General features: G+C 39.8%; 2 protein-coding genes across 2 annotated transcripts in view; one reads left to right on the plus strand and one right to left on the minus strand.

Annotated features, from left to right (window-relative positions):
* vwa3a (von Willebrand factor A domain containing 3A) overlaps positions 1–26691 on the minus strand; it is a 94178-nt gene that overhangs the window by 12939 nt on the left and 54548 nt on the right. Inside the window, exons 15-19 of the mRNA XM_065269195.2 lie at positions 8722–8796; positions 5059–5200; positions 4579–4771; positions 1880–1950; positions 307–465 (exon numbers count right to left, since the gene is read on the minus strand). Of these exons, the coding sequence (XP_065125267.2) occupies positions 307–465; positions 1880–1950; positions 4579–4771; positions 5059–5200; positions 8722–8796 (640 nt within the window). The remainder of the gene's footprint in view (positions 1–306; positions 466–1879; positions 1951–4578; positions 4772–5058; positions 5201–8721; positions 8797–26691) is intronic.
* Positions 17985–25097, plus strand: LOC135748468 (uncharacterized). Its single transcript, XM_065266697.2, has 4 exons — positions 17985–18428; positions 18575–18613; positions 18727–18891; positions 18967–25097. The coding sequence occupies exon 4, from the start codon at positions 19904–19906 to the stop codon at positions 23864–23866; it is 3963 nt and encodes a 1320-aa protein (XP_065122769.2). The 5' UTR covers positions 17985–18428; positions 18575–18613; positions 18727–18891; positions 18967–19903; the 3' UTR covers positions 23867–25097.

The following is a 26691-nucleotide window of genomic DNA, read 5'->3' on the forward strand; positions in this document are numbered from 1 at the left end:
CGAGTCGCGTGGATCAGCTGGTTACAAGTGGGTCTGTACTGAGTTTCCTTGGCAATTTAGCAATACTGACTCAAATGACTCAAGTGAATCACACAACCCGGATCACTGTAGTGAGTGACTCACAATAACCCGGATCCTTAAAAGGAATCGAGTTTGCCAGGCCTAACCCTGACAACGTGCATGCGCCAGATGAAACCATCTATATTGGTGACAAGCGGCACTGGTCTTTTCAGCAGGGGGTAATCGTGAAAAAACATAGGCAATATGACATTCCGGTAAACTGTTATATGTTTGCATTGATCTGACCTGTCTAGCAAGACTAAGTATTGTGGGTCTTGGAGGAGGTAGTTTTGCACTGCGGTCTGAAGTCTGGGGTTTGATGAATGGGCTGCTCATCTCCTGAAAGCTTTGTTCTGATCCTTTGATGGAGCTCCTCTGGATCAGAGAGTCCACCAACTCAGTGCACTGCACCAAAACATGAGAGAAATATACAGTATGAACCATACCAATTAAAATTAAACGTCATGGTTAAATCCATTTAAAGTCATTTTACTTGTGAAACGGGTGTTTTGGTAACACTTGATTTTGATTTTCCACTTTAGATATAGATAATTAGTATTTTACTGTCTGCTTTACTGTATATCTGCTAACACTTTATATCAACTTATTATCCTAATCAAGTAGTGATGAGGACGAGTCAAGACCGAGTCGAGACAGAGTCTGTTGGTTTTCAAATAGAGTCGAGTCTGAGTCAAGACCGAGTCATTGAGGAAGCAAGTCCGAGTCGAGACCGAGCTGAAACCAAGACCATAAAAACATGTTAGTTTTCGTATTCATGATTTAACATCTCCCCGGTTAATAATCAACAGTTAGGCCTACAAACTAAGCTAGATTGGGAATTGTTAAGAGGAGCAGTCTTAACATCTTAATATGGACTATGCTTTTACTATCATAAAAAATCCCTACCATATGCATCTCTTCTGCCTATTTTTCTAGAGATAAATAAACGGCTCTGATGGCAGTATCTTTGCATTGCACCATGGATGTCAATGATGTTGTGTGTTTTTTTATATGAACATAAATAATGCGCTGGTCTCGAGGGCTCGGTCTGAAATTACGAGTCCTTCTCCTCTCACTGTGGTCCGAGACCGAGTAAAGACCGAGTCTTTAAAGAAACGAGTCCGAGACGAGTCTGAGAAAGCAGAAAATCGGTTTTGAGACCCGTCTAGAGTCTTACATCACTATAACCAAGTTCTTTGGGTTTTGATAAGTTATGTGAAAGTGAAGTGACCTATTTGCCGATGTATGGTAACCCATACTTGGAATGTGACCTCTGCATTTAACCCATCCAGTGAGCAATGAACACACGCATAGCAAGTCGTGAACACACACACTCGAAGCAGTGGGCAGCCATCACTGAAGTGCCCAGGGAGCAGTTGGGGTTAAGGTGCCTTGCTCAAGGGCAGCTCAGTCGCAATTTGCCGGTTGTAAGCCTGACTCTCTAACCCAGTGGTTCTCAAACTGGGGGCCTCAAGATTGTGCCAAGGGGGCCCAGTTGTATGACCTTTTAAAAAATACATTAACTTATCATAGATTCTGTGTAATTAAACTATAGAAAAATAAGGCTACTAACCATCAGCACAACATTGTATAATGTAATATGTTTTCAAATTCAAATTGTAAGTTTTAGAAAGGTTATTGTCATAAATTTTATTTGGGGGCCAACAAAGGTATGCACCGTACACAAAGGGGGCCGCACACCGAAAAGTTTGAGAATCACTGCTCTAACCCCTAGGCTATCACTGCCATTATTTAAAGATTGTGGACACGTGTCAGGTACAGAAAACATCTCACACATACTGTACTGCTCTGATCTTACCTTCTGAGAATAAATAGCAGCCGTTTCCATTTCTTCAATCAGGAGGCTGATGTCATCACTCTCTATGATGCCTGCAGGGACAGTCAAGGCACACACATATTTTCCACCACACACAAACACAAGACTTCCTCCTGTTGCAAACCTTAATGGGCTTACAGAACATGTGGCAAACAAAGTCAACAAATTTTGTTAGACATTATTTGTTACTTTGTTACATTATTCCAGACCTACAGACATCATCTGTAAATAACAGAAATGTTTTCCGTCGTTTTAAGACAAATGAGGGCAAACAAAACTGCAAAGTAAAAATGAGCTTGATTGTGACCACAGGATATTTACAGCACCTCCACCAACCTCAAAACTTCATCATATGCTCCCAATGACAAAAGCAGAAGAGTTGTTTCGGACATTTATGACATCAAGATTATTGTAATACCTTACTGAGTGGATGCCCTGGAAGTTCATTACTAAAAACTCTAATGTAGCAGCAAAAGTTCTTATGTCAGCACAGCATTGTGACTGCTTATTAAGCACCATACACTACAGTATACACTAAGTCCGGTGAGAGAGAACAAAGTTGTTCAGTTGTTGTGAAAGTAGTGAAAATGACTACGTTAACATGCAGCCAATAACCCAATCAAATCCGGAATATTAGCAATAACCCGGTCGAGCACGTCCATGTTAACACCGGCAAAAACACGAATATGCTCATATTCCTGTTTTTAAAATCCTGAATATTAGCCCTGAGTTAGCCCTTTTCTAACCCTAAATTTTGGTCATGTAAACACGTATCGGCATATCCCCATCAAAAGGAACATCGATTTGTGTACTGCGCCTGTTCAATTCGCAAGGAATCTTGGTCTTTTGAGAAGAGGATCTTCTTGTATGCGCCAGAAAACCTGCATGGAGTAGAGGTTAGCAAGATGTAGCACAGCACCACACTTTTAGAGCGCGGAGGAAACCAATCGCAACAACCGCGCTTTTCACGTTAAATTCATAAAGCTATGCCCTTCTTGTTTTTCACATCATACATGGATAATAAATATCAAATAGATTGTCAAGAGTTAAGAGAGTAACTTGTTTTTTTGTGAATTTCAATTCAAAATGTAATACTATGCTATTCATATTTCGTTAAATCATACAGTGAATGTGTGGAAAAAGTGAAAGATGAATAATTAAAGCGTCGTCTGCATCTAGATGCAGTATCTAAGATTAAAATTACTTTAATCTAACTGATCAACACAAATACAAAGCGCCATAATATAACTGATTGCTTACCGGCATTAAAACCACTTAAAAAAAAAACTTTATAGTTTTTTTCTTTGTATACAGCGTCCGCTCCGTGGATAAGGAAGCTGCAGCCAATAACGTCGGTGGCTTTATTAGTATTAACTGACTGAACACTTGACTCTTACCTGGACATTTAGATATGAATGTTTTTCATCAACAGTATTTGGGTGAAACATTATAAACATTGATGATCATCTGCCAACTCGACTGTTTCTGCACGTCCTCTAGAGAGTCCGCTTAATAAACGCTTTTCGTTCGATCCGCGTGAGCTAAACATTTTTGTTCTGTAATTTTTTACTCGCATAGGCTATATTTATATATTTTTGACCAAGTAACACTCAGGATATAATGTAAGTTGTTATAGATAGCATATAAGCTTGATCTGAAAGGATGACAAATTAGTCTGATTAAAAATTATCTATCCAGCTTAATTTAGCCAAAATAATGATTTATTCGTTTTTATACTTTATAGATGTTAATTTATTTACTAATATATTATTGAAAATGCCATGAATAAATAATATTCATTGCCTTCTGTAGGCTATTGCATTCGTTTTGTACATTTAAAGGTGCATAAATACTGTCTAATTTTAATTTCTTTAAGACACTGTTGTGTTCTGTATTTACAGATGCTCTGTAAATTTGCACTTAAAAAACCCTCTTGTTAGAAAATTGTTCTTCAATTAATTTTTTGTTCAAAAAAATATTTAGCTGGAGGCTAGTATAGCTTGTTAATCTTTTTCTCATAAAAGGAAAGACATGTAACTTAGTCTTCCCTGCTTCTACATGGGTGCACCTTGTTCTGGATTTAAATAATAATTTTATTTTAGTAAATGAAGGCGGTAAAACCGCATAGCGCACTAGTGAGCCACGCAAAATCACTGCATTTACCGTTTAATCACAGTTTACATCGGGATATTGCCAATTTCATGTATACAGGGGTAACTCTCTCTGCTCACGCATGTAAACGGGTAATTCCGAATGTTTCAGAAACCCGACCTTAACCTGACCATAACCCGAATATTTACAGCATGTAAATGAGTCATTGTGCTAACAAATTAAAAGCATTAATAAAAGCTTTTGGGTAAAGTTAACCAGTCATTCAGTGGCTGTGGGCGGGGCTTTGTTAGTGTGACATCACATTACCAAGAGAATCAAAACAGCATGTCTAATGAGACTGCTTTGGTGTAATGGAGATTTAAAAAGCATGAGTGGGTGGATATTTGTGATTGTAGGGTGGTTGTGTTCACTCACTGCCAACACACAATTATGTCCAAACACCTTGTTAAAGTGGATTTTGCATAATATAGGCCCTTAAATATTAACATTTTGCAGATTCTGCAAGGGGTATGTGCTCTTATGAGATTAATTGTAACTATCCATGTAGGCCACCTATGGTCACTTCTCACCTGTCTCGGTCACCCAAAGAAAGCGCCCATGACCTGCATGTGCCAGGCCACGCAATGCCCGGGCAGTGACAGCTTGAGTGGAGTTGCAGGACACAGGGCATTGGATAGTGTCCTTCTCTCCGGTGATCAGGCACACATGGAGATTCAGGTTTGCAGTTCTGCAGTGCTCAGACACATAGGCGTTGACAGAAGCCTTCAATAAAAAAAATAATAATAGGATGTAAATATTGTGAATATGTTTTGGAAATTCAGAGGGTTTTAAATCATATTTTTACTCAAATGGTGGTTTCTCATTATTTTCAAAAAAATGTACACATAATTTAGGTGTTGACCCAAATGCTATCGACTCTTTGGTGATTCTGTAGTGGGCATTCTGTGGTGTGGTGGTTATCAAAAGTGGTTGCAAAGAAAGGCAACAGAAATGTATCTCTGCCATTTGGGACAGAGCCATTGGTTAGATTATAAAATAAACTCACTAACCAAATCTTGATCTGGCATTCCGGTGGTCAGAAGATAAACTCCACAAGTTAATGAAGATTCTCCATACGGTTCCTCTTCTAGAACATTCTGCAGAGCAGCTAGAGTATTACGACCCCCGCTGCTCTCTGTTCCCTGAATCCATCTGAAGAAACACAAACATACAGACTTCAAAGATTAGCTATCAAAAACTTCAATTAAACTGAAGACCCAGAAAAGCAGTACAGAATGACAGGTTGCATACTTTGGAGTTCTTGATTTCAGTGAAACTAAGCTGAATTTGAAAAGTTATTAAAAAGACGTGGTTTGGATTGCAAAAAAAAAACTGTAAAATAAAAACAAAGTTGTCCTCGTCTCTTATCCATCTTTTATTAGTAGTCTGTCATACTCCCCATTGTTGCTGCTGTCACTTCAATAAACCTTTCCATTGTTACCAGTTACATCTACATCTCATTCTTGCCTCTGAGTCAGTGTAACAAAAGACCAGACCAAGAGTACAGCCCATTTCAAGAACTGGTTGATATTCTCTGTAACCCCCTTTCTGTTTTACACATCACTGCCAGAGTGTTTAGAAATTTTGGCTTATTGACAAAGGCCCCCCATTTTATTTCCTGGCTCTGAAGGGCGTTCTTCAGGCTACTAGGTGTGACTGAAAGCCTTGCATCCGGCTACCATGCCCAGAGCAACAGGAAAAAAAATCAGGAGCTTCCTGTCATGGTCACCAGAACTTCTGGAGTGAATTCCTTCCCTGGACTTTGTGGTATTATTGCAAAATTTGTCATGTACGTTATAATTTAAATTTACATATCATAATAAATTTGACATGCATATTTTCTTAATAGTCCTACAGACAATTATTTTTACAGTAAACATCACTAATATACAAAGTTTTTTAAAAATGTATATGCATATACAGCACTACCAAATAAAAATTCCTTTTACAATCTTACAAACAACTTTTAACAGTTAGTACTGCTAATAATGTATAAACATACATCTTTTAAGTAAATTAGTTACACATCACCATACATCACCAGTCTCATAACCCCCTTTGTAGGACACACGCACCACATATGGCGGCACGCGTTAAATCAGGCTTGTGCCCAATTCAAAATTTCAGAATTGGCCTCGATTCAATTCATGAATTGGAATTTGAATTGACTCCTCCCTACAGGAAGTTGAATTTGAATTGGAATAACAGGAAGTGGAATTAAATTCATGGCAATTCAAAGAAATTCCATATTCACACAACAGAAAGAATCTCACATACATTCATTGTTAGGAAAGTAATTTGGAAAATTGTTTGCCAACCATTTTAAATACTTGGTTAAAGTAAAGCATTCTGGGAAGCATTCTGGGAAATTAAGTCATGTTCCATCGTGTTCCACAAAATTACAATAAAAAAAAATCAAACTTAATTATTTGTTATGTGACTAGAGTTTTTAACATTAATTGCTGTGGGAAATCTTTTCCTGTTAATGTAATCTGTACAAGTATTTCAAACAAATATAATGTATAGAATATGTAATGCAATCATATCTGACATATAATACTGAAGCTTCATTTTTAACACTTCACTTACTGTATAAGATGTATATGAATTTCTTTGAATTTCTAGTGAATTGCAATTCTGCTTCCTTTAATTCAAATTCAAATTCAACTTCGAATTGTAATTCTAGATCCTGTTTTTGACATCAATTCAAATTCAAGAATTGAATTGGAATTAAGGACTCATTCTCAATTCAATTCTGAATTGTTCACAAGCCTGCTTTAAATCATACTCTTACTTGCATTCCTCGGAATAAGTTGTCATACGCATGTTTTTCATTAAAGGTGCTCTAAGCGAATTGAAGCGTTTTAGACCATAAAACACTTTTTGTTACATACCGGAAACATCTCCTCACTATCTGCTTGCTGCCTGTCCGCTGATCAAACTGTAAAAAAACGCGATCTCTGTAGACAGCCCAGGCTTCACAAACGGCAATATCAACAAATGGCCAAACCTAGCAGCACAAAACAAAACAAAGTATTCCAGCCAATAAACGACAAGAAGGATTTGGGGGTGGGGGTTGGGCGCGTTCATGAAAGCACGGAAGGGAGGGGGAGGGGGAGGAGTTAGCTACGCTCTGTCTGTTTGAAAACAGTTCAAACATCAACAGGAAGTGACGTCGCACATTATTCGCTTAGAGCGCCTTTAACGCGTTAGAACCAATGAAATGTCATTTTACTACATTATAAAGCTTGGTTTTGCAAGTCAATTTAACCTGCTATTTTAAGTTTTGGCTTGTGAAAAGTTGGTATAAAAAGTTTAAATTGTTTAACCTAATTTGTTAATTTAAAGTAACTTAAAAATATATAATGATTTGACAAAAATGCTACATAAGTTTTTAAGTGTGGGTTTAGCTGAAGAAAGGAAATCATATATATCTAGGATGGCACAAAGGGTGAGTAAATTACCACAGGAAGGAATTAACACAAACATGGGCATAGAATACGCACACCCTTTTTTTGTCATCATTCCTGCCCATGTTTTATTGTTGGTAACTTAGATTTGAGTGAAGTTACATATACCCAATCACAGGTGAGCGTTATAAGGCGAAACATCTTTTAAATATGTTTTTAAAGGACGCGAGCGGGAACAGTGTAGCCCCGTCACTGCGTTGTCTCAACCGCATTGCTGTGTCGGCACAAGCGATAATTTTACATGCTTTTAGGTTTTGGCAATTTAAATATTTAAGCACAAGAAGACGAAAACAGATTTACTTACACCCAGTTTGAAAATTATGTGTGTGCGCCCTTCTGACGCATATGGCCGTTATGCCTCATATCAAGACTTTAGAGTTCAGAGTTCTTCTATTTCTTTTGCATTACAGTAGAATTGTCTTTCTACTTCTGTATTATGGCCCCAACAGTGCTTACTGGAACATTAAGAAGCTTAAAAATGCACCTTTAACCAATGTCATCATTATATTTATTATAGGTTATCACTTATTGGGAGCAGTACATGATGTGACTATACAAATCACAACATATAAGAAGGAAAATGTTGGCATTATTTTTTTACTTAATTGGGAGCAGTATGCTAGCTGGAGCCATTCACTTCCAGTCTTTGTGCTAAGCTAAGCTAGCGGGGGCTGCGTCAGACAGAGTTACAGGATGCACGGAGATGAGAAAGGTACGTATGGACTTATCTAACTCAGGGGGATACAGTGAATAAGCTAAATTCCCAAAATGTGGGCGTTTTCCTTTAAGACCTAAATGGTCATGTTCATGTGTTAAATACTTGTTTCCTGTGTTATTTCACATTATAACATATAACTTATTTTTTTGAACTTATTTGTTTTGTTTTCTTTGTGTGTATGGATTACTTGGATTGTTACCAACATCTGGTGAAAATGTCATGTCAATAGCACCTTGGAAATATATTTACTGAGAAAAAAGGTGACATGTTCAAAAATTATTTCACCCACTGTCTGTTTTTTGTCATACTCTTGCACCCTAGTAAGTCACATTGTTGTTCTCCTTTAGATAAACGTGTCTGCTAAATGCTTAAATTTAAATAATGCTTGGCTTATCAGACCCGTAACCCTACTAATAAAAAAAGACTAAGAAAAGCATGAGAAAATAGGGCACAGAAAGAGAAGTACAGCAGCTCTGTCCTCTTACTGCCAGACAGCTTGCAGGTTTTCATATGTGGTGGGCACCATCTTCTCTTGCCATGACTTGACATCTGATCCAAAACTGTGAAGAACATTAACAAAATCATGTAAAATGCTTCACAACAAACAGTACTGGACATAAATAACACTGTACAGTACATGCCATGGTTTGCTCCTGTTATGCAGTATGGGTGAATGGAGCACAAACTAACGCATGGTAACATGTAACACAGCTATTTTACGTAGTATCAGAAGAAACACAGTATATGGGGAAATAATTAAGCTTTTTTGGCTTTATCTATATATTGTATGTATTGATGCATAATAATAGAAGGATGGTTAGATGAAGAAGGATAATAGATGAATTGATGTGTGGATATCTATCTGTTATAGACTAACAATATCCACCACTAGTATATACATGTGCTGGTCATATAATTAGAATATCATCAAAAAGTTGATTTATTTCATTAATTCCATTCAAAAAGAGAAACTTGTATATTATATTCATTCATGACACACAGACTGATATATTTCAAATGTTTCTTTCTTTTAATTTTGATGATTATAACTGACAACTAAGGAAAATCCCAAATGTAGTATCTCAGAAAATCAGAATGTTGTGAAAAGACCCCTGGTGCCACACTCTAATCAGCTAATTAACTCAAAACACCTGCAAATGCCTTTACATTTTCTTGTTCTGTAGGCTACAAAGTCATAGGGAAGACTGCTGACTTGACAAAAAGACAAAAAGTTGTCCAAAAGACGACCACTTACACCTTGCACAAAGAGGGCAAGACACAAAAGGTCATTGCAAAAGAGGCTGGCTGTTCACAGAGCTCTGTGTCCAAGCACATTAACCCTCTGGGGTCTAAGGGGTTTTTAGGGCCCTAGAGAAGTTTTGACCTGCACTGACATTTGCGCTTTTTTCAGTTACTTAAAAACATAATAATGGCAAAAGATTTACAATTTCTAAGTCACTATTTGGTTGGGAAGACAATGTGCAAAGAGGCTGGAAAGCGCCTGAATAATCTGTGATTGACAGCTAAGGAAACAAAAGACCTGCATAATGAGCCTTTAACGAGCGAGTAAACAAGGATTTAAAGATGTGATGTTTGCAATCGCGTCTTTTATAGGCAGTGCCGGTCCTAGATGCTGGGGGGCCCTAAGCAAAGCTTTGTGAGGGGCCCTCTGTCAGTGCATTCAGACCCTTATAGCATAGCACACATACATCTCGGAGACGTCTATTTGATGTCTGCGTTTACATCTGCAAGATGTCTTATTTAAATTGTTTTCTCATCTGCAATACGTCTGTGAGACGTCTCCTAAAAGATGTCATATAGACATATTGAAGATGTCTGCAAGACGTTTTTGATTTAGAATGTATGTAAAGCAGCTCTTTTCCTTTATAAGATGTTTTTACACACCAGATGTATTCCAGATCTCCAGATCTTTACCAGACATCTCACAGACGTACCTGTGCTATCTGGGTAAAACCCAGTCAATGTTGCTGTTAGTTAGTTGTTAACTAACCACATAGTGTATTATCTTATAGCTGTATAATATTCCCATATGCACATTACTTTGAAACCCTGACTGATAAACTTGCTGATTATAACATGAAACATGTATTTGCTGATAAGTTGTTTTGATTTAAAATGTGTTGTGAGAAGCACTAAAAAATTTACCTGATCTAAATGAATGTAATGAATCAAATTAAATTACATATAAATACATACTGTTAATACACAGGGGTTAAATTGGGATTTGTTATGTGGGGGGGGGCTCTGTGGGGAGGGGTACTTCGAGGGGTAACATGTTTAATACTGATGACAGCAAAGCCACTGGTGTGTTTCAATGACATTCTGGACCTCTGATAGGATTTGATAAGTTTCAGCTTTAAAAGAGCATTTCACCCGTAGAAACATTAATCTTTATTGAAAGTGTTATATTTGTAGTCGAAATGTAACATACATTTAGAATTTGGTGCCTATTTGACAGAGAAAAGGGGTGTTTGTAGTCTCATTCCCTCAACAAAGACATTGCACTTCCTTCTTTCAATGATGCAAAATGATGATTTTTACATCATTGAAAGAAGGATGTGCAACACTGAAATCTGTATTTCTCCAGTCTCAGCGGCAACTGAGAAAATGATGCATGACCATTCAAAAACATGACTGGAGTTCTAACTATACAAAGCTTAATGCAAATGGGTGAAGTGTCCCTTTAAAGCTGTCACAGAGGTTGACCCCAAATATTTTAAAAATAGTGTCTGATTTTAAATATTGCAAATCTATGAGTTTGACACCCTATATCCATTTGTTGCACATGTCATTATGCACAACTGATCAAACTTTAAAGGAAGTTAAAAGAATCAATCTCCTTGAATAATTCTAGGCATAAGATGCCCAAAAAGACTCAATTAACAAGATAAGGTACAACACACAGTACTGTATCAGCAACATGTCTTAGAAATTAGCCATAGAGATTCCCTATGCTGGTCAGCAGCTACAATCATATAGTTAGGTTTGATTTGTGTAATCAAAATACATTATTTTATTATCTATACAATGAGTTATATCCAGTGTTATCCAGTTAACATACTGTAATTAAACGAGTGACATATACTTTAATCCTTTACAAATTTCAAGTCTTCTATTAAGTTTTCTCGACGTGGGCACCATTCTTACCTCTCTCTCTCTCTCTCTCTCTCTCTCTCTCTCTCTCTCTCGTCAAATTATCCTGCACGAGAGCGCGTTCTTGAAGTTCAAAGGAAAAAGCGCGTGTTTTCGCGGCAATTGTGTCACCCAATTCGCGTCATTTGAATCGCCAATGCTAAGACGCGTGTCTTTACATTGACTTAATCTGCTCGCGCAAATCCTTTATCTTGTTCCCTTGCTTCACGTTTTTTTCCCTTTATTCTGCTCCAGACGGATAGCTTTGTCTTTGTTTTAAATCAATGGTGGGCATATAATATGCGCATCGTTACCAAATCACTCTTCTGCGTCATGCACGCGGCCGTTTCTAAATTTGAAGGCTGCAACCTCCGGATCATGTCGCATATGCGCGCTGCATACGTCATCAAGCCTGATTTATTTAAGTTAAATAAGCATTTCATTTGCAAGTCATAAGCATAATATAACAATTAACCATTAACTAAGAATAATAGTCAACATTATAATTGTTAATATTCTAAAATACGTTTTTATGACGCATATGCAGCCTACAAATGTGACCTCTGAAGGCTGCAGCCTTCGGATTGAGAAACTGCCTGCATGTTGTCCGAGTACATATCAGTGATTTAAGAAATCATTAAGTATTTTTAAAAACCCGCACAAATTCGGAAGTTTGCAAATTATTTAAATTATAGCGTCTTGTTTTCATTAAACATAATAATAATTTTTCTTTGATATAATGGTTTTAAATAATTCTGAGATCAAGGGGGCCCTCTAGTGGTGCGGGGCCCTATGCAAATTGCGTACTTTGCGTATAGGAAAGACCGGCACTGTTTATAGGAATACCACAAAGCGCGTCAAATATGAGTTTGTGTGTGTGTTTGGCCGTCGATCGCGTCACACTGTCTTGACGGAAGCACAAAGAAAACATTCGCTTTTGGAGATAACTTTTTGTTACAGGCGCGACTAAACAAGTATTTTGATGTGATGTTTCCAGCACTCAGATTAAAACTCAACCAGCACTGAATGCAGAGATCAGAGATGGCGTGTCCATTACGTGCAGTTGACTAATAAATATGGATGATCTCTGCTCTTCCCATCAATGGAGCGTGGCGTGGATCATTATAGATAATGCAGTAACAGGAGAAAGATGATATCCTTCTTCTTATACTGTTAACAACAATTGACAATATTTGTTTTTCCATTAAACTTACATCATTTAAAAGTAGACATTCCAAGAATTATGTAGACATTTATCTTTTGTTTGTATGACAAGTATTCGTTAAGTTACAGTTCATTTCAGGAAAAGATGTGGTAGAAAAACGTATACAAGCAACAGGAATAACCACACCCTGGAGAGGACTGCCAAACAAAACCCATTCAAAAATGTGGGGGAGATTCAGAAAGAGTGGACTGCAGCTGGAGTCAGTGCTTTTCAAGAACCAGTACGCACAGATGTATGCAAGACATGGGTTTCAACCATCGCATTCCTTGTGTCAAAGGACTGGGCTGCTGCTGAGTGGTCCAAAGTTATGTTCTCTGATGAAAGAAAAATTTTGCATTTCCTGTGACAATCAAGGTCCCAGAGTCTGAAGGAAGAGAGGAAAGGAATACAATCTATATTGCTTGAGATCCAGTGTAAAGTTTCCACAGGCAGTGATGGTTTGGGGTGCCATGTCATCTGCTGGTGTTGGTCCACTGTGTTTTCTGAGGTCCAATGTCAACGCAGCACTATAACAGGCAGTTTTAGAGCACTTCATGCTTCCTGCTGCTGACCAACTTGATGGAGATGCAGATTTCATTTCCAAGAGGACTTGGCACCTGCACACAGTGCCAAAGCTACCAGTACCTGGTTTAAGGACCATGGTATCCCTGTTCTTAACAGGCCAGCAAACTCGCCTGACCTTAACCCCATTGAAAATCTGTGGGGTATTGTGAACAGGAAGATGTGATATGCCAGACCCATCAATGCAGAAGAACTGAAGGCCACTATCAGAGTAACCAGGGCTCTCATAACCCCTGAGCAGTGCCACAGACTGATCGACTCCATGCCACGTGCATTGCTGCAGTAATTCAGGCAAAAGGAGCCTGTGTGTAATGAATGAATATAATATACAAGTTTCACTTTTTGAATGGAATTAGAGAAATAAATCAACTTTTTGATGATATTATAATTATATGACCAGCACCTGTATAGGCAGAAAGAATAGTATTGAATGATTTGTGTTTTATTGGAACTTTCCAGCAAGTGTAACAACAAAGCCTCTTCCTAGGGCTGAAACGATTCGTAGAGTTACTCGATTAACTCGATTCAAAAAATTCCAAGGCAAAAATTCTGCCTCGAAGCCATGTTAAATTCCTATGACGCGCACTACATGCGCCGAGATCTGAGTCACACGGACCGTTGTTCAATGTTCTGGGGCCGTATTCACAAAGAATTTTAAGGCTAAAAGTAGCTCCTTACTGGCGAATTTAGGAGCAACTCCTAAAAATAATGGGGGTGTCACTCCTAAATTTAGGACTCCTAATTTTTTTCACTAAGAGTAATTCACAAAGCATTTTAGCCCTAAAAGTAGCACCTAAGTCTGGGACAGCTTAAAAGAAGTCGAGAGGACTCCTAACTCACTAAGACCTATTCACAAAAGATCTTAAAATGCCTTAGGTGCTGATCCTCCTTAACATGGACAGTTTCACCAACTCAAAAGCATTGCACATACTTAAAAGCACACTTTAATGTAAGCATATTGTTTATGACATTTGTTTCATAATTCATTACATTCATGACAAGCAGGAAGTTTTTTAGAATTACATGAAACAATAATGATATTAAATATTTAATATTATAGGCATACCTGTTGCCATGCTAGTCTGTTTAAAGGCTGCAATCTCAACCCTCTACTGCGATTATAATGCATATACCACCGCCTCTCGCATTCGTCCGGGGTCCGCGACATAAGCGGGAATGCTGCATTGATCTGCAACAAATCCTCTCCCCAGTGATGCGCGGGTTGATCCGAAATGAGCGGATACCTGAGGTCACCCGCGGTCACGAGTCATCCAAAAATATTTTTTATGATATTCGGGTCGCGTTCGGTCGGGTCGTTTGAAATAAAGATGGCAATTAACTATTAAACAATTACTACTTAAAAAAAATGCTGGCCAGGGAGCGGGTCGGGTATTTATTTTTTATTTTTTGCGGTCCGACTTGCGTGCGGGTTAGTTGAAAACGTTGGTCGGGTGCCAGTTGTTTTGTACATTGACCCGCGCATCACCGCATGTCTCACGCTTAGTTTTGCTTCATATCTCAGTGCCGAATTTCCCTCGTATTACGTTTCTTTTTTCCACCACCAACTGGGCCAGCAGCAGCAAAACTGATCCTGCATCCATTTGGGCTTTCTTTTTCGTTTTGGCGAGTTCCACCATCATTTATTTATTACATTAGGCAGGCTTCTTTAATATGGGCAACATTTCCTTGCTTTAAGTAGTCTATTTAGGCTAATAGGATGTACATTAATTAAGCAAGTGTTAATGCAATGTCGTTTTATTATTAGGCAATTGGCGGTTTTCATTTGTATTAGGCTTGATTTAATTTAATTTAATTCACGACTTTTCTTTTATATATGCATTTCGATGGCATTACTATTATTATTATTTTGTATAGGACACAGACATATTTCGATATTGTAATTCCATGATTTGGTGCGTCTGTGTTATGTTCCGCATGACAGCCCTGTCATCTAACAACCAATCACCGTGGTCATTGCGAGGCAGCTCGTGCATGAGAATTGACGTCATCCGTAGCAACGAAGACTCAAGGTGTGTTCGACTTCATGCGGCGCTGTGCAGACCGATCGGCGGCTGACTTGAAGCAGTGCAAGTAGTAAATATGGGCGACATACTGTCAAAATGATTGATGATGACCTTTGACCTCAGGGGAGGGGTGACCTTTTGACCTGCGAGGGAGGGGCTGACCTTTTGACCTGCGAGGGAGGGGGTGACCTTTGACCGGACCACCCACGTCGTGAACCTTTGACCTCCGGGGAGGGGCTAACCTTTGACCGGACCTCCCACGTCGTGAACTTTTGACCGGACCACCCACGTCGTGAACTTTTGACCGGACCTCCCACGTCGCGATGAACTTTCGAACCGACCGCCCACGTTGCTCTAAACTTTTGAACCGTCCTCCAGCGCTGCTCAGAACTTTTGAACCGACAGCCCGCGTAGCACTGAACTTTTAACCGGACCGCCCACATTGGGTTGAACTTTTAACCGGACCGCCCACGTCACGTTGACATGTTTACGTCCGGGGTTATCTCCGGGACGCGTTAAATCATGTCCTCCTACGATAAAACAATAAAAAACAGTGTTTACACAAGCGGTCTTCATTAAAACACATTCCAGGCTCCCATCATAATTTATATAAGGTGGGGGCCCCAATACGTCTAATAAAAGCCGGGAAAATCACAGTTACGAAAATCACAAACATGGATAGCCATGCGGATCGTGCGATACTACGGTGAGTGCTGAAAAACTTTAACTTTTAACATGAGCCATTTTGCAATGTGTGACATCATTATAAGCTGCCTCTCTACAAATTATTTTGATCAGGGGATGAATAGCTTCATTAATTAAAAATTTTTATGTGAAATGATCAAAGAAATTAAGTGTTCTTTCTTTTCTTTTTAACGTCATCCTGGCTTCTAAGGCTATATTTATGGTGAAAATAAACTGTAATTATATAAAGTAAGATTAGAAAATATGTTTAAAATGAACTTTCTCTAATAATCTTAGCACTATGTACGGATACGACTGATTAAAAAAACATGTTCAAAAGTATCAACATAATAAAAAAGGTTTCACACAGCGGCAGATGAAATACAATCTATAAGAATATTGAACATTGAATTCTGTCAAGATGAACATTTTTGGTGTATTTTCTCTAGAGATTAAAAACAAGGCGTCATTTTTAAATGTCCTATTCTGCATTTTGTATAGATTAACTGATTTTCAAAACAGAAATTATGTTTCGTCAAATAAATTGTTCAGTAATACAAAGATATGGTCTTCTGCCACTTACACAGTTCGTAGTCCTTGAAGCTCCATTCCTGAGAGAAATGACCGGGTGTTGGACTGGTTATTTAACACGGTTTTATCTTCGATGAGATGATATTCTATTTGCAAAACAGATACTGCAGTCTATTCGTGTGATCCGACGACACCCGTGCATAAGGAATTCTGACCTACGATAGTAAGTACCCCAGCATAATGACATGATTAAAACAAAGCTCAGCAGAGCACCGCATAACTGTCTGTAACTCGTAAACTACTGTCCCCCTAACGTCATGTTTACGACACGATATTAGCCAACCATGTTGTGAATCCAAATATCCGTGTGATTCAGATAGCCCCGGCTCAAAGTTTTGTGACCCAAAGATCGTTAGTTGTACTGTACTGTCATCCAAGTATGTCGAATTAATTAAAAGTAAGCATTGCAGCGCGCCGCGCAAGTGATTTTATCGGTTTTCACTCGTAAAACATAACCTCCTAACGTCATGTTTTTATGATCTTCTGAAGCTATGTTGATAAGTTACGGGCTCTGGGTCTTTACTGTCATCAAAACACAACTCCTTCAAGGCGTTATGCATAAATGCAGCACTCGTTCCATGGACCGTTGCTGCCCTCTTCCGGACATCTAATCACCAAAAAATTCTCCGTAAAATAATATATATATATATTTATTCGGTTTAGTTATGTACTTTGGTTTAAGTTACGTCTATTATAACAGTCGGATCGTTCTTACCACAATACGATTTCATTTAACATTTTAAAAATTTGAATATTAGTCCGTGCTAAACAAAAAAGTTTCAGCACTATGGCTGCGATGCCCCACCCATCCTTCACTATAAAACATTACAACACACGCTTCCAGGAGTCCAATTCAACTTAAACAACACTTTGAACGAGATCACTGCGTAAAAAATATGGCACACTATGACGGTGAGAGAAGGCGATTTTATTATTTGTGTTGGGGGTGATTACAATTGTATTTAGCTTTTATTATGCTATATTCCGGTCAGTTGTGACATAACATTATGTCTACTCTAGGATATATTTGTGAACGAACTTTACTATGGCATTCTCTCATATTTCTTATTAATTAAAATATTGCTAAAATTATCACAATACTATCGATTTTACGATTTGTGTTTTTAACGCTTACAATATTATAAAATCAAGTTTCTGAAAACTCACGTCTCTTAACGTTTCTCTAGGCTAAGCTAAACTGTTGTATAGCTTTTGTCTATTATTGAAAATTATCCCATTGCATACGGTTCATGTTTTTAATACTTTTGTGAAAATAAAAACTTTTGTATGTCGCATAACAATGACGTAGCATGATGCTGATGACGCCGAAATTATAGGACGCTTGACTATTGCTACATTTTTAGATTTAACTAGCTGTAATAAATTGTTAACACTTTTTTTAATTTATCGGAAATGGTTGTATTCATTTAGGAATGCGTTCGATGTGTTTGTTTTTGTTTTGTATTGTTTTTAGCCCACAGAGGTTCATTTTTGGCAACAGTCACTATAGCGCTTCAGTAGAGTGGTCGCCATTTTGGAATGATATTTCGGCAGCCATTTTGGAATGAAAATTCTCGCAGCCAAAATGGGGTGCTGTGGACAAAGTTTTCCAGTAGAGGGCGCCATGTGACTGCATATTGGGCCTTTTCATTTTGTTACGCTAGAGTGAGAACACTGTTGGTTCTGTTGTTGCTGAGCACGGTGTTGAGCTGCGGGGCGGCCGCTCTGCCTATGTAAATAAAAATTTATATTAATCTACCTCCATGTCTCTACATCTGTAGGCACCGCAAGATATTACAGAAACCGAATGTGAAACCGGAAGACGTCGCAATGATAATATATCTCTCTGTAATCTCCCCCAACCAATTATATATTTAATTTTTAATGTCTTGATGATAACAGGAATGTTTCTTAGGTTCCTGTGATGACTCGCTTATTGACTTTGAAGATCTACGTAAGTCCCTAATTGTCTTAATATCTTTTTGCAGAAAATTAATTGTGATAGTCAATGCTGCATGAAAAAATCATTTAAATCTCTTTAAAACATTTCAGAGACTGTCATTTTTATTAGTGTAATACTAAATTATTTATTTGAAATAGTGACTATACCTCTACACAACGACTACGGCAGTGGCAACGGTAAATGTTTTATTTATTTATCTTTGCTTATTTTATATATTTATTATTATTAAATTATTTTAATTAATTTATTTTTTATTTTATTTTTTAATGGTAATAATTCTGTGTTTCAGGGTTTGCCGATTCGACTACGGGTGAATTTCCACGCGAACCGAGTGTTGAACAGGTGATCATAGATTTGACAGCCGAACACGAGGGGGACGAAGCGATAGAACTTTCAGATCCCTTGTGGGAGGAGGGGTTCAACGGTGATGCTGCAGAGGTCCTGCCGCTATACGGTGAGTCATCTTTTCACTCGTTGATTATAAACTGTAGTCGCAGCTTGCTTATTTCTGATTTGTTTACTCATGCAGAAAACTGTATCGGGTGCAGCGATTGCGAGCCGGGCTGTAGCAACTCACGTCAGAGCGGATGGGGGCAATCATCCGGGGCTAGTGATCATAGCGCATGCGACGATGATGAGTCGGACTGGTCCGAGTCGCAGATGAACACTTGTGATCAAGCCTCCGGGGTTGATGACGACGAATTGCCATCGAGTGGTCAACAGACACCGAACAGTATTCAAGCTCCCATCGATGAAAACTTATACGAACAGATTGAAAATCCTCAACCGGTTCATGAATTTGGCAACATAATACTGGTTCAAATTGAACAGTTTAAAAACCATTTTGACAATCGTGACCGTGAGCTTCATAGCAGATTAGACACTTTCGACCGCAAACTTCAACAGTTAGACGATCGTGTACGTCAGATTTATGTTCAGCTGGATGCTCATGATGGTGCTATTCACTTGGGTCTAGATAGACAGCGTTTAGCTATAGAGGAAATAGCTCGTGATTTACGCCACCAAATTCAAACTATCGACAATTCAATCGGTCGTTTGCACAACTTAACGCAAGAACAGATAAGAGAAAGACGTCTAATGTTCGAAGCCGTGTATGCTATGGTTTTCCCGATATTTTATCCATAGTGTAATTTTTATAAGACATAACATTTTTACTCTATATCCGATGGTATTTTACATTTATCTACCTCGTGTTTAAGATATTACCATATATCTACCTCATGTTTTAGCATGTATTTTGTTTTTATCTAGCATTTATCTACCTCATATGTTTTTTGGTTTTAGCAATTATCTACAGCATGTTTTATCATATATCTACCTCATGTTTTAGCAATCATCTATAGCATGTTTTACCTTTTATCTACCTCATGTTCTAGCATTTATCTATCTCATGTTTAAGATTTTACTGTTATCTACTTTTTGTAATATCTGAAAATTAATGTACAATGAATAATGAAAATTGTTCAGACGTTGCACATAGCCGCCATTCTCTTTCAGATCAGTCACAGGGTGCACTGTCTGAAGAGGCCTGTAGGTCGCAACAACAATTGTTAAATGCTTATCCGAATTCCGAGTCGTCGCAGCAATTCACCCATTTTGATTCGGACCCTCAACTACAAGAACTGTTAAATACGCTTTACACATACACACACCAAGATGGCGGCGCGCTACCAAGCACCTCAGGTCCATCTACTACCTCGGCAACCCCTACAGACGCTATCGAACCCATACAGACGCCCCCTTCTGATACACCGTCACTGAGCGCAGTCGATATCGAAGCGTTGATACGCGATGGTGGAACCGTAAATGACTTTCACGTTTATCCGAGACCTCGTTTCAATAGCGTGGAACTGCAAAGATCCATGAATCTGAGAGAGATTAGAGCCACAGATTTAGCATCGTATCACATACGCCTGCACGACACCATGAACGAAATGGTAACATTCGCCAGACGAATCGGAGGTGACAACAGTGTGATCAATTTCACGCTAAGAGGTCCGCGTCTCAATTCTGATGTATCTGTAATTTTATCCCCAGGAAATAATTACGACGTCACGATATTTACAGATCAAATTGAAAAAATTTTACAGAGCGACGAGCGACTATTGTGTGATGATATGGTCGAGATAGGCGCTACCGTGGCAATGAACAGACAGGGAGGTGTTCGACGCAAACTTACGGATTTGGCTCTTGACCAGGTGATCAAAAGAAAAAAGACGAGTTTGTTTTGTCCTATGAATATCTCTAATAATTTGTGCTTTTCTATCTGTCTCGCACATTTTCTCGATCCCGCATTACCTGAGAGCGACCTGGAAAGACGCGCAGCGGTCATTCAAAATGACACGGGATTCTCGATTCAAGACAAGATAGGCCTTTGCGACATAGCGAAGTTTGAAAGTCTGTATGACGTCAAAATAGTTGTTTTTTACAGAACAACAGATGGACCGGTAGAAACATTCGCAAATCAGAGCGATCCGCATCCGAAAACGTTGCACCTTTACTTACACGATGAACACTTTTACACGATTCTCAATCTAAAGGCGTTCATAGGCTCCAACTACGTATGCAGGTTCTGCTATAAAGGGTACAACGACGTTAAGCATCACCACTGTAGTCGGATCTGCAACGTGTGTTTCGATCCCGATTGCTACAAACATCCTAAAAGAACCGTACATTGCGCCGATTGTTTGCGTTTTTGCAAATCCGATTACTGTTACAAAGCGCACAAGAAAATATCCCGGGGCAGAGACCGTGTGCCGTGCGATATGATAAAATACTGTAAGCTGTGCAATAGACGCTACGATGTTTCAGGCGCTAGAGATAATCACAAATGCAAGCCCGTCCAATGCGTCCATTGCGGCGAAGATCTCGGGACCGAGGGGCTGCATCAGTGTTTTATTCGGCCTATAAATCCCAAGGATACTAGCGAGAAGTACATCTTCTACGATTTTGAAACCCGTTACGAAAACGGAAAACACGTCGCCAACTTTGTATGCGCGATCACTTTTCAAGGTGAGAAATTTGTAGCGGAGGGACCCTACTGCGTATCGTACCTAATCAACCATTTCAGGCAACGACGATATAAAGGCTACACTTTCATTGCCCACTACGCGTCCAAATTCGATTCTTTTCTCATTTTGGAATATTTTTGCAAAGCTGGGCTTACGTTGGACATCATCATGCAAGGTTGCAAATTAATCTACATGTATGACAGCGTGTATGCTCAGCGATATATCGACAGCTACTCGTTCATTCCCATGGCCTTGTCTAAGATGCCTGCAGCGTTAAACTTGACTACTACGGAAAAAGGATACTTCCCCCATCATTTCAACAGGGTGGAAAACGAAAGCTATGTAGGCCCATACCCAGATAAAAAGTTTTACGGCTACGATAACATGACCGACAAAAACCAGGCAAAGTTTGACGAGTGGTACGCCACCGTTACGGGGAAATTCTTTGACTTTAAGAAAGAGCTGAAAGAGTATGGCGTGAACGACGTGGTCTTATTACGCGAAGCTTGCATGAAATACCGTGACGCGTTCATCGCATGCACAGAGCTCGACCCCTTCAACTTTACAACGCTGGCTAGTTGTTGTATGGGCGTGTTTAAAACGCATTATCTCGACAGTAAGACGCTGGCTCTTACACACAACAACGCATACGTTCAAAAGAGTAAGACGTACTCGAACGCTTCGATCGAATGGCTTGAGTATGTTAAAAAGACTCGAAACTTGGACATTCACCATGCCCTGAACCACGGTGAAGTGTCTATCGGTAAATATTACCTGGACGGGTTCGCGGAATTCCAAGGTACGCGATACGGGCTCGAATTTGCCGGCTGTATGTTCCACGGCCATTCATGCCAGTATCCGTCGCATTACACGCATCCCATGTCGGCCGTACCCTACGGCGTTCTCAGGAGACAGTTTGACGAAAAGGTTGATATTCTGCAGAATGCGTATGGGTTAAAAATCGAGGTGATGTGGGAGTGCGAATGGACCAAAATGAAACGAGACGATCCCTCGGTAAAAGAATTTATGAGTACCTACTCTGCTCCAGAGCGACTGAAGCCCAGAGACGCTCTCTTTGGCGGTCGAACGAACGCCTACAAACTCTATCACAAAACGGCAGAAGGAGAAAGAATAAGCTATGTCGATTTCACCAGTTTGTATCCCTTCTGTCAGTCTACGAAAACCTACCCCATCGGTCACCCCGAAATCATTTTCAATGATTTCGAGCCGATCGAAAACTATTACGGTCTTATCAAGGCCGTCGTGTACCCTCCCCGTAAATTACTGCACCCCGTCCTGCCGTATAGATGCAATGGAAAATTATTTTTTCCACTGTGTCGTACTTGCGCGCATTCTGAAAATCAGACGTCGTGCTGCAGTCACACGGATGAAGAAAGGGCGCTCTCAGGTAGCTGGGTCAGTATTGAGCTTTTGAAGGCCGTCGAGAAGGGGTACGTGATCGCTAGGATCGATGAAGTTTGGCATTTTCCCCAGCGTTCTGATAACTTGTTTCGTGAATACGTGAAAACGTTTTTGCGATTGAAACAACAAGCGTCCGGCTACCCCGCGAACGTTGTCACGGACGCAGACAAAGCAAAGTACATCCGAGATTATTACAAAAAAGAGGGGATACGTCTCGACCCCGAAAAGATCAGTTACAATCCTGCTCAGAGATCCATCAATAAACTACTGTTGAATTCTCTTTGGGGGCGCTTTTCTATGCGCGAGAACCTCCCCAAAACGCTACTCGTGAAAAAACCTGAAGATTTCACCAGAATTGTTTTCAACGCAACCACATCGCTGAAATATTTCACGTTCGTCTCGGACGACGTGGCTCTCGTTCAGTTTCAAAAACCCGAAGGCGAATTGTGCAAAACAAACGACATTAACGTGTTCGTAGGGGCATTTACGACCGCTCATGCGCGACTGGAGTTGTACGAACTCATGGATAAACTCGGCGATCGTTTGTTATACTCTGACACAGACAGCGTTATATTCGTTTCAAGGGACGGCGACTGGGACCCCCCGCTGGGGGATTATCTGGGGGAGCTGACGAACGAATTGGACGACGGTGATTTCATAACAGAGTTCTGTTCTAGCGGACCAAAGTCTTACGGCTATCGTACCGCTAAAGGCAAGGTGACTATGAAGGCTAAGGGAATAACCCTAAACGCAAAAAATTCTCAAACGATCCGATTAGACACTCTGATTGATCTGGTCGACGGCTATGCTAAATCGCGCTATAACTCGCGCTGCCTCCTGGCGCACACTGAGAACATTGTGAGAGATAAAAAGCATCTCACGCTGCACAACAAATCAGTCGTCAAAAGGTTTAGAGTCGTTTATAACAAAAGAAGACTCTTGGGAAATTTCAGCAGTGTACCCTATGGGTTCTGAACACAGGGGGATGCGGGAGGCTTCTAATTTTGATTTCAGGCTCCAACACCCTTTCTCATGCATCGTCAGTGGGCCATCCAATTCAGGAAAGTCATTTTTCGTTAAACTGTTGTTGGAAAATGCTACGAATGTGATTTCTAAAAAGATTGATCGCATTGTGTTCTTGTACGATTGTTGGCAACCTCTGTATGATGAACTGCTTAAATTGTACAACATTAAATTTGTTGAAGGAATACCACAGAGTCTGAATGATGATGATTTATTCCCAAACGATCAGAATTCGTTACTCGTGCTAGACGACTGTATGGACGAGGCTAGCGCAAACAAGGAGGTCCAAAAGGTTTTTACTCAGTATGTCCACCATCGAAATCTCAGCGCTATTTATATCGTACAGAATTTATTTGCTCAAGGGAAATCCAGTAGAACCATCAGCTTGAACACCAATTATTTGATTCTGTTTAAAAACCCCCGCGATGCCAATCAGGTCGCCGTGCTGGGTCGTCAAATGTATCCCGGTAATGCAAAATATTTTATGGAGTGTTATCAAGACGCTACCAGCCAGCCCTTCGGATATTTATTGATAGACTATAAAGCGAAAACTCCTGAACAATATCGTCTCAGAACCGGATTGCTTTCCGACAGCCAAGTGGTTTATCTCCCGAAAAAAAGAAGACCGTAATCGATCGTCATGTCTGCGAGACTTCGAAAACATTTGCCTCTGTTAAAGATGCTACATAAGGCTACGCCTAAACAGAGGTTACTTATTTTACAATCGGCATCTGACGAGCTCATTTTAACGCTGTGCGAAGTAGCTCTTAACATCTTATACGGCACGATTCCGATCAGCCCCAAAGATTATCGCAAACTGAAAAAGAGAAGAGCGGAGATTAAACTGGTAGCCGATAAAAAAATCAGCCTGTCTGCCAAGAAGCGCGTTTTGAACCAGAAGGGTGGATTTCTTTTGCCTCTACTCAGCGTGGCGGTCCCCTTTATTTCCAGCTTAATAGCTTCTAAAACGGGGTGATTATGGAGTATGCGGAGAAAATGTATTTAGTCCCGCGCCACCAACTGGACAAGCTGAAATCTGAAAACGTTCGTGAGAACATACAGCAAGTTGTCGAAAATGATCTGGACACTTCCATAAGAAACATTTTACTAAGGTCCGATTTGGATCAATACGAAAAGGTCAAACTTTACTCCAACATCCTGACGAGGTATTTAGCGGTCGTTAAACAAGGGGATCAAGAGAGCGCCGCTTTAACGCTGTCCTTACCACAAACCACCAGCATCGTCGCCGATCGCAAAGACGACAAAGACGAGGCTGAGATGGACGCTGTTGCTGACGAAGTGATGAAGAACGTACCCTCTAGAAGCGTGAAAAACAGTCGGTACATATTAGAAAAAATGACCAAAGCTAAAGATCTGTCTGCGTGGAACACGTCGGGGGAGTTTGTGTTTAAGGGACAGCCTATTCCGGGATCGCACATGCTCGATTTGATAAAAAGCATTACTAACCCCCAAAAGGTCAGAGATGATCGAAGACCGATGGGGTGGAGCGAGTTTCTACAAGCCTTTGCCGAATTAAACATACCCTTTTCCACAGTTCCGAGTCAACATGTTAGACGGGCTATTCATTCCTTAAGAGGAACGCCTTCGCGGTCCACACCCCCGATAACTCATTCTAAAAAAGCTATGAAGCGTTTACACGCGTCTACGCCGCGAATCGATGATTCAGAAGCAATGTTTAAATCCCCTTCTATCGACCGAAGAGCATGGATGGAATTTTGATGTACAACTACAGATTTTATAATAAAAACAGTAAACATAGAATGTCTTTGAGTCTTTATTTAAATACACCATAATCTCATTTATTCAATAAGCATGCAAAAGAATTACAAGTCTGGACACACATATTAATTTTGTCCTTATCATATTTTTCATTCCTACGTAATCGTTTCACAAAAAGCGATACCATTCTATCGTTTTTAATATAATCATCGCTATAAAGCTTCATCACGTCGCTATAGTCGCGACCTCTGATTAAATGGTAAAGAAAAAACACACAGTGCTGTCCGCAAACATCCGTCGTGAGATCTTGAACTTGTCTGCCCGAATATAATATATCGACGCTGTTGAGCGCTAAAAAGTTTTTGATGGTGTATGGAAAACGTTCATCCTCTGGAGGATTTCCGAAGCTGTCGAAAAAATACGATGATCCCTCTCGATCGAAATAAACAGCCAGCCAGTGTTCGCCCGGCAACTCCGAAGGGTGAGTGTTGATTATAGCCATCGAGGGAAAGACCCTTAACGGCCTTTCGGGAAGTTGATCGCACGGGAGCACTCCGAGAAAATGAGTGTTACATGAAATTTTGTCCATGATAGCCGTGAGTTGTAGAGTATTCATTTCGCTCAATAATAATCGACCATGACCTGTCTGCGGTTTGAAATCTGTATGATCGAATCAAACACTGCATAAATAATCATCGTGATGGTGCGGGGTAGTGGATTTTTAAACCGCGCTTCCAGCCTGATGTTCCCGGATTTGACCAGCGATAGATGTTGACCGCACTCTTCGTCGGGGGTGAGATTAAACGCAAACAGCGAGTATCCCGCCAGAAATTCGTCTCTATCGAACGCGAGAGCGTGGTTTTTCAGATGTCTCCCCGTGGACATTACCAGTTGGTAATATTCACGCACAGCGGAGCCCGATTCGAAATCCGGCTGCAGAGGTTTTGACGGTATTTGTTTACCGTCGGCATAGATGGCCAGGAATTCCAAATCGTAATGATTGAAAGTGAATGGGTTTTTATCATAAGATCCAGAAA

Source organism: Paramisgurnus dabryanus, chromosome 3 (genome assembly GCF_030506205.2).
Source record: "Paramisgurnus dabryanus chromosome 3, PD_genome_1.1, whole genome shotgun sequence".
Classification (NCBI taxonomy): Eukaryota; Metazoa; Chordata; class Actinopteri; order Cypriniformes; family Cobitidae; genus Paramisgurnus; species Paramisgurnus dabryanus.

Coding starts and splice junctions, on each gene's coding strand:
- LOC135748468 (XM_065266697.2), top strand. CDS start 19,904: ATGAATAATGAAAATTGTTCAGACGTTGCACATAGCCGCCATTCTCTT.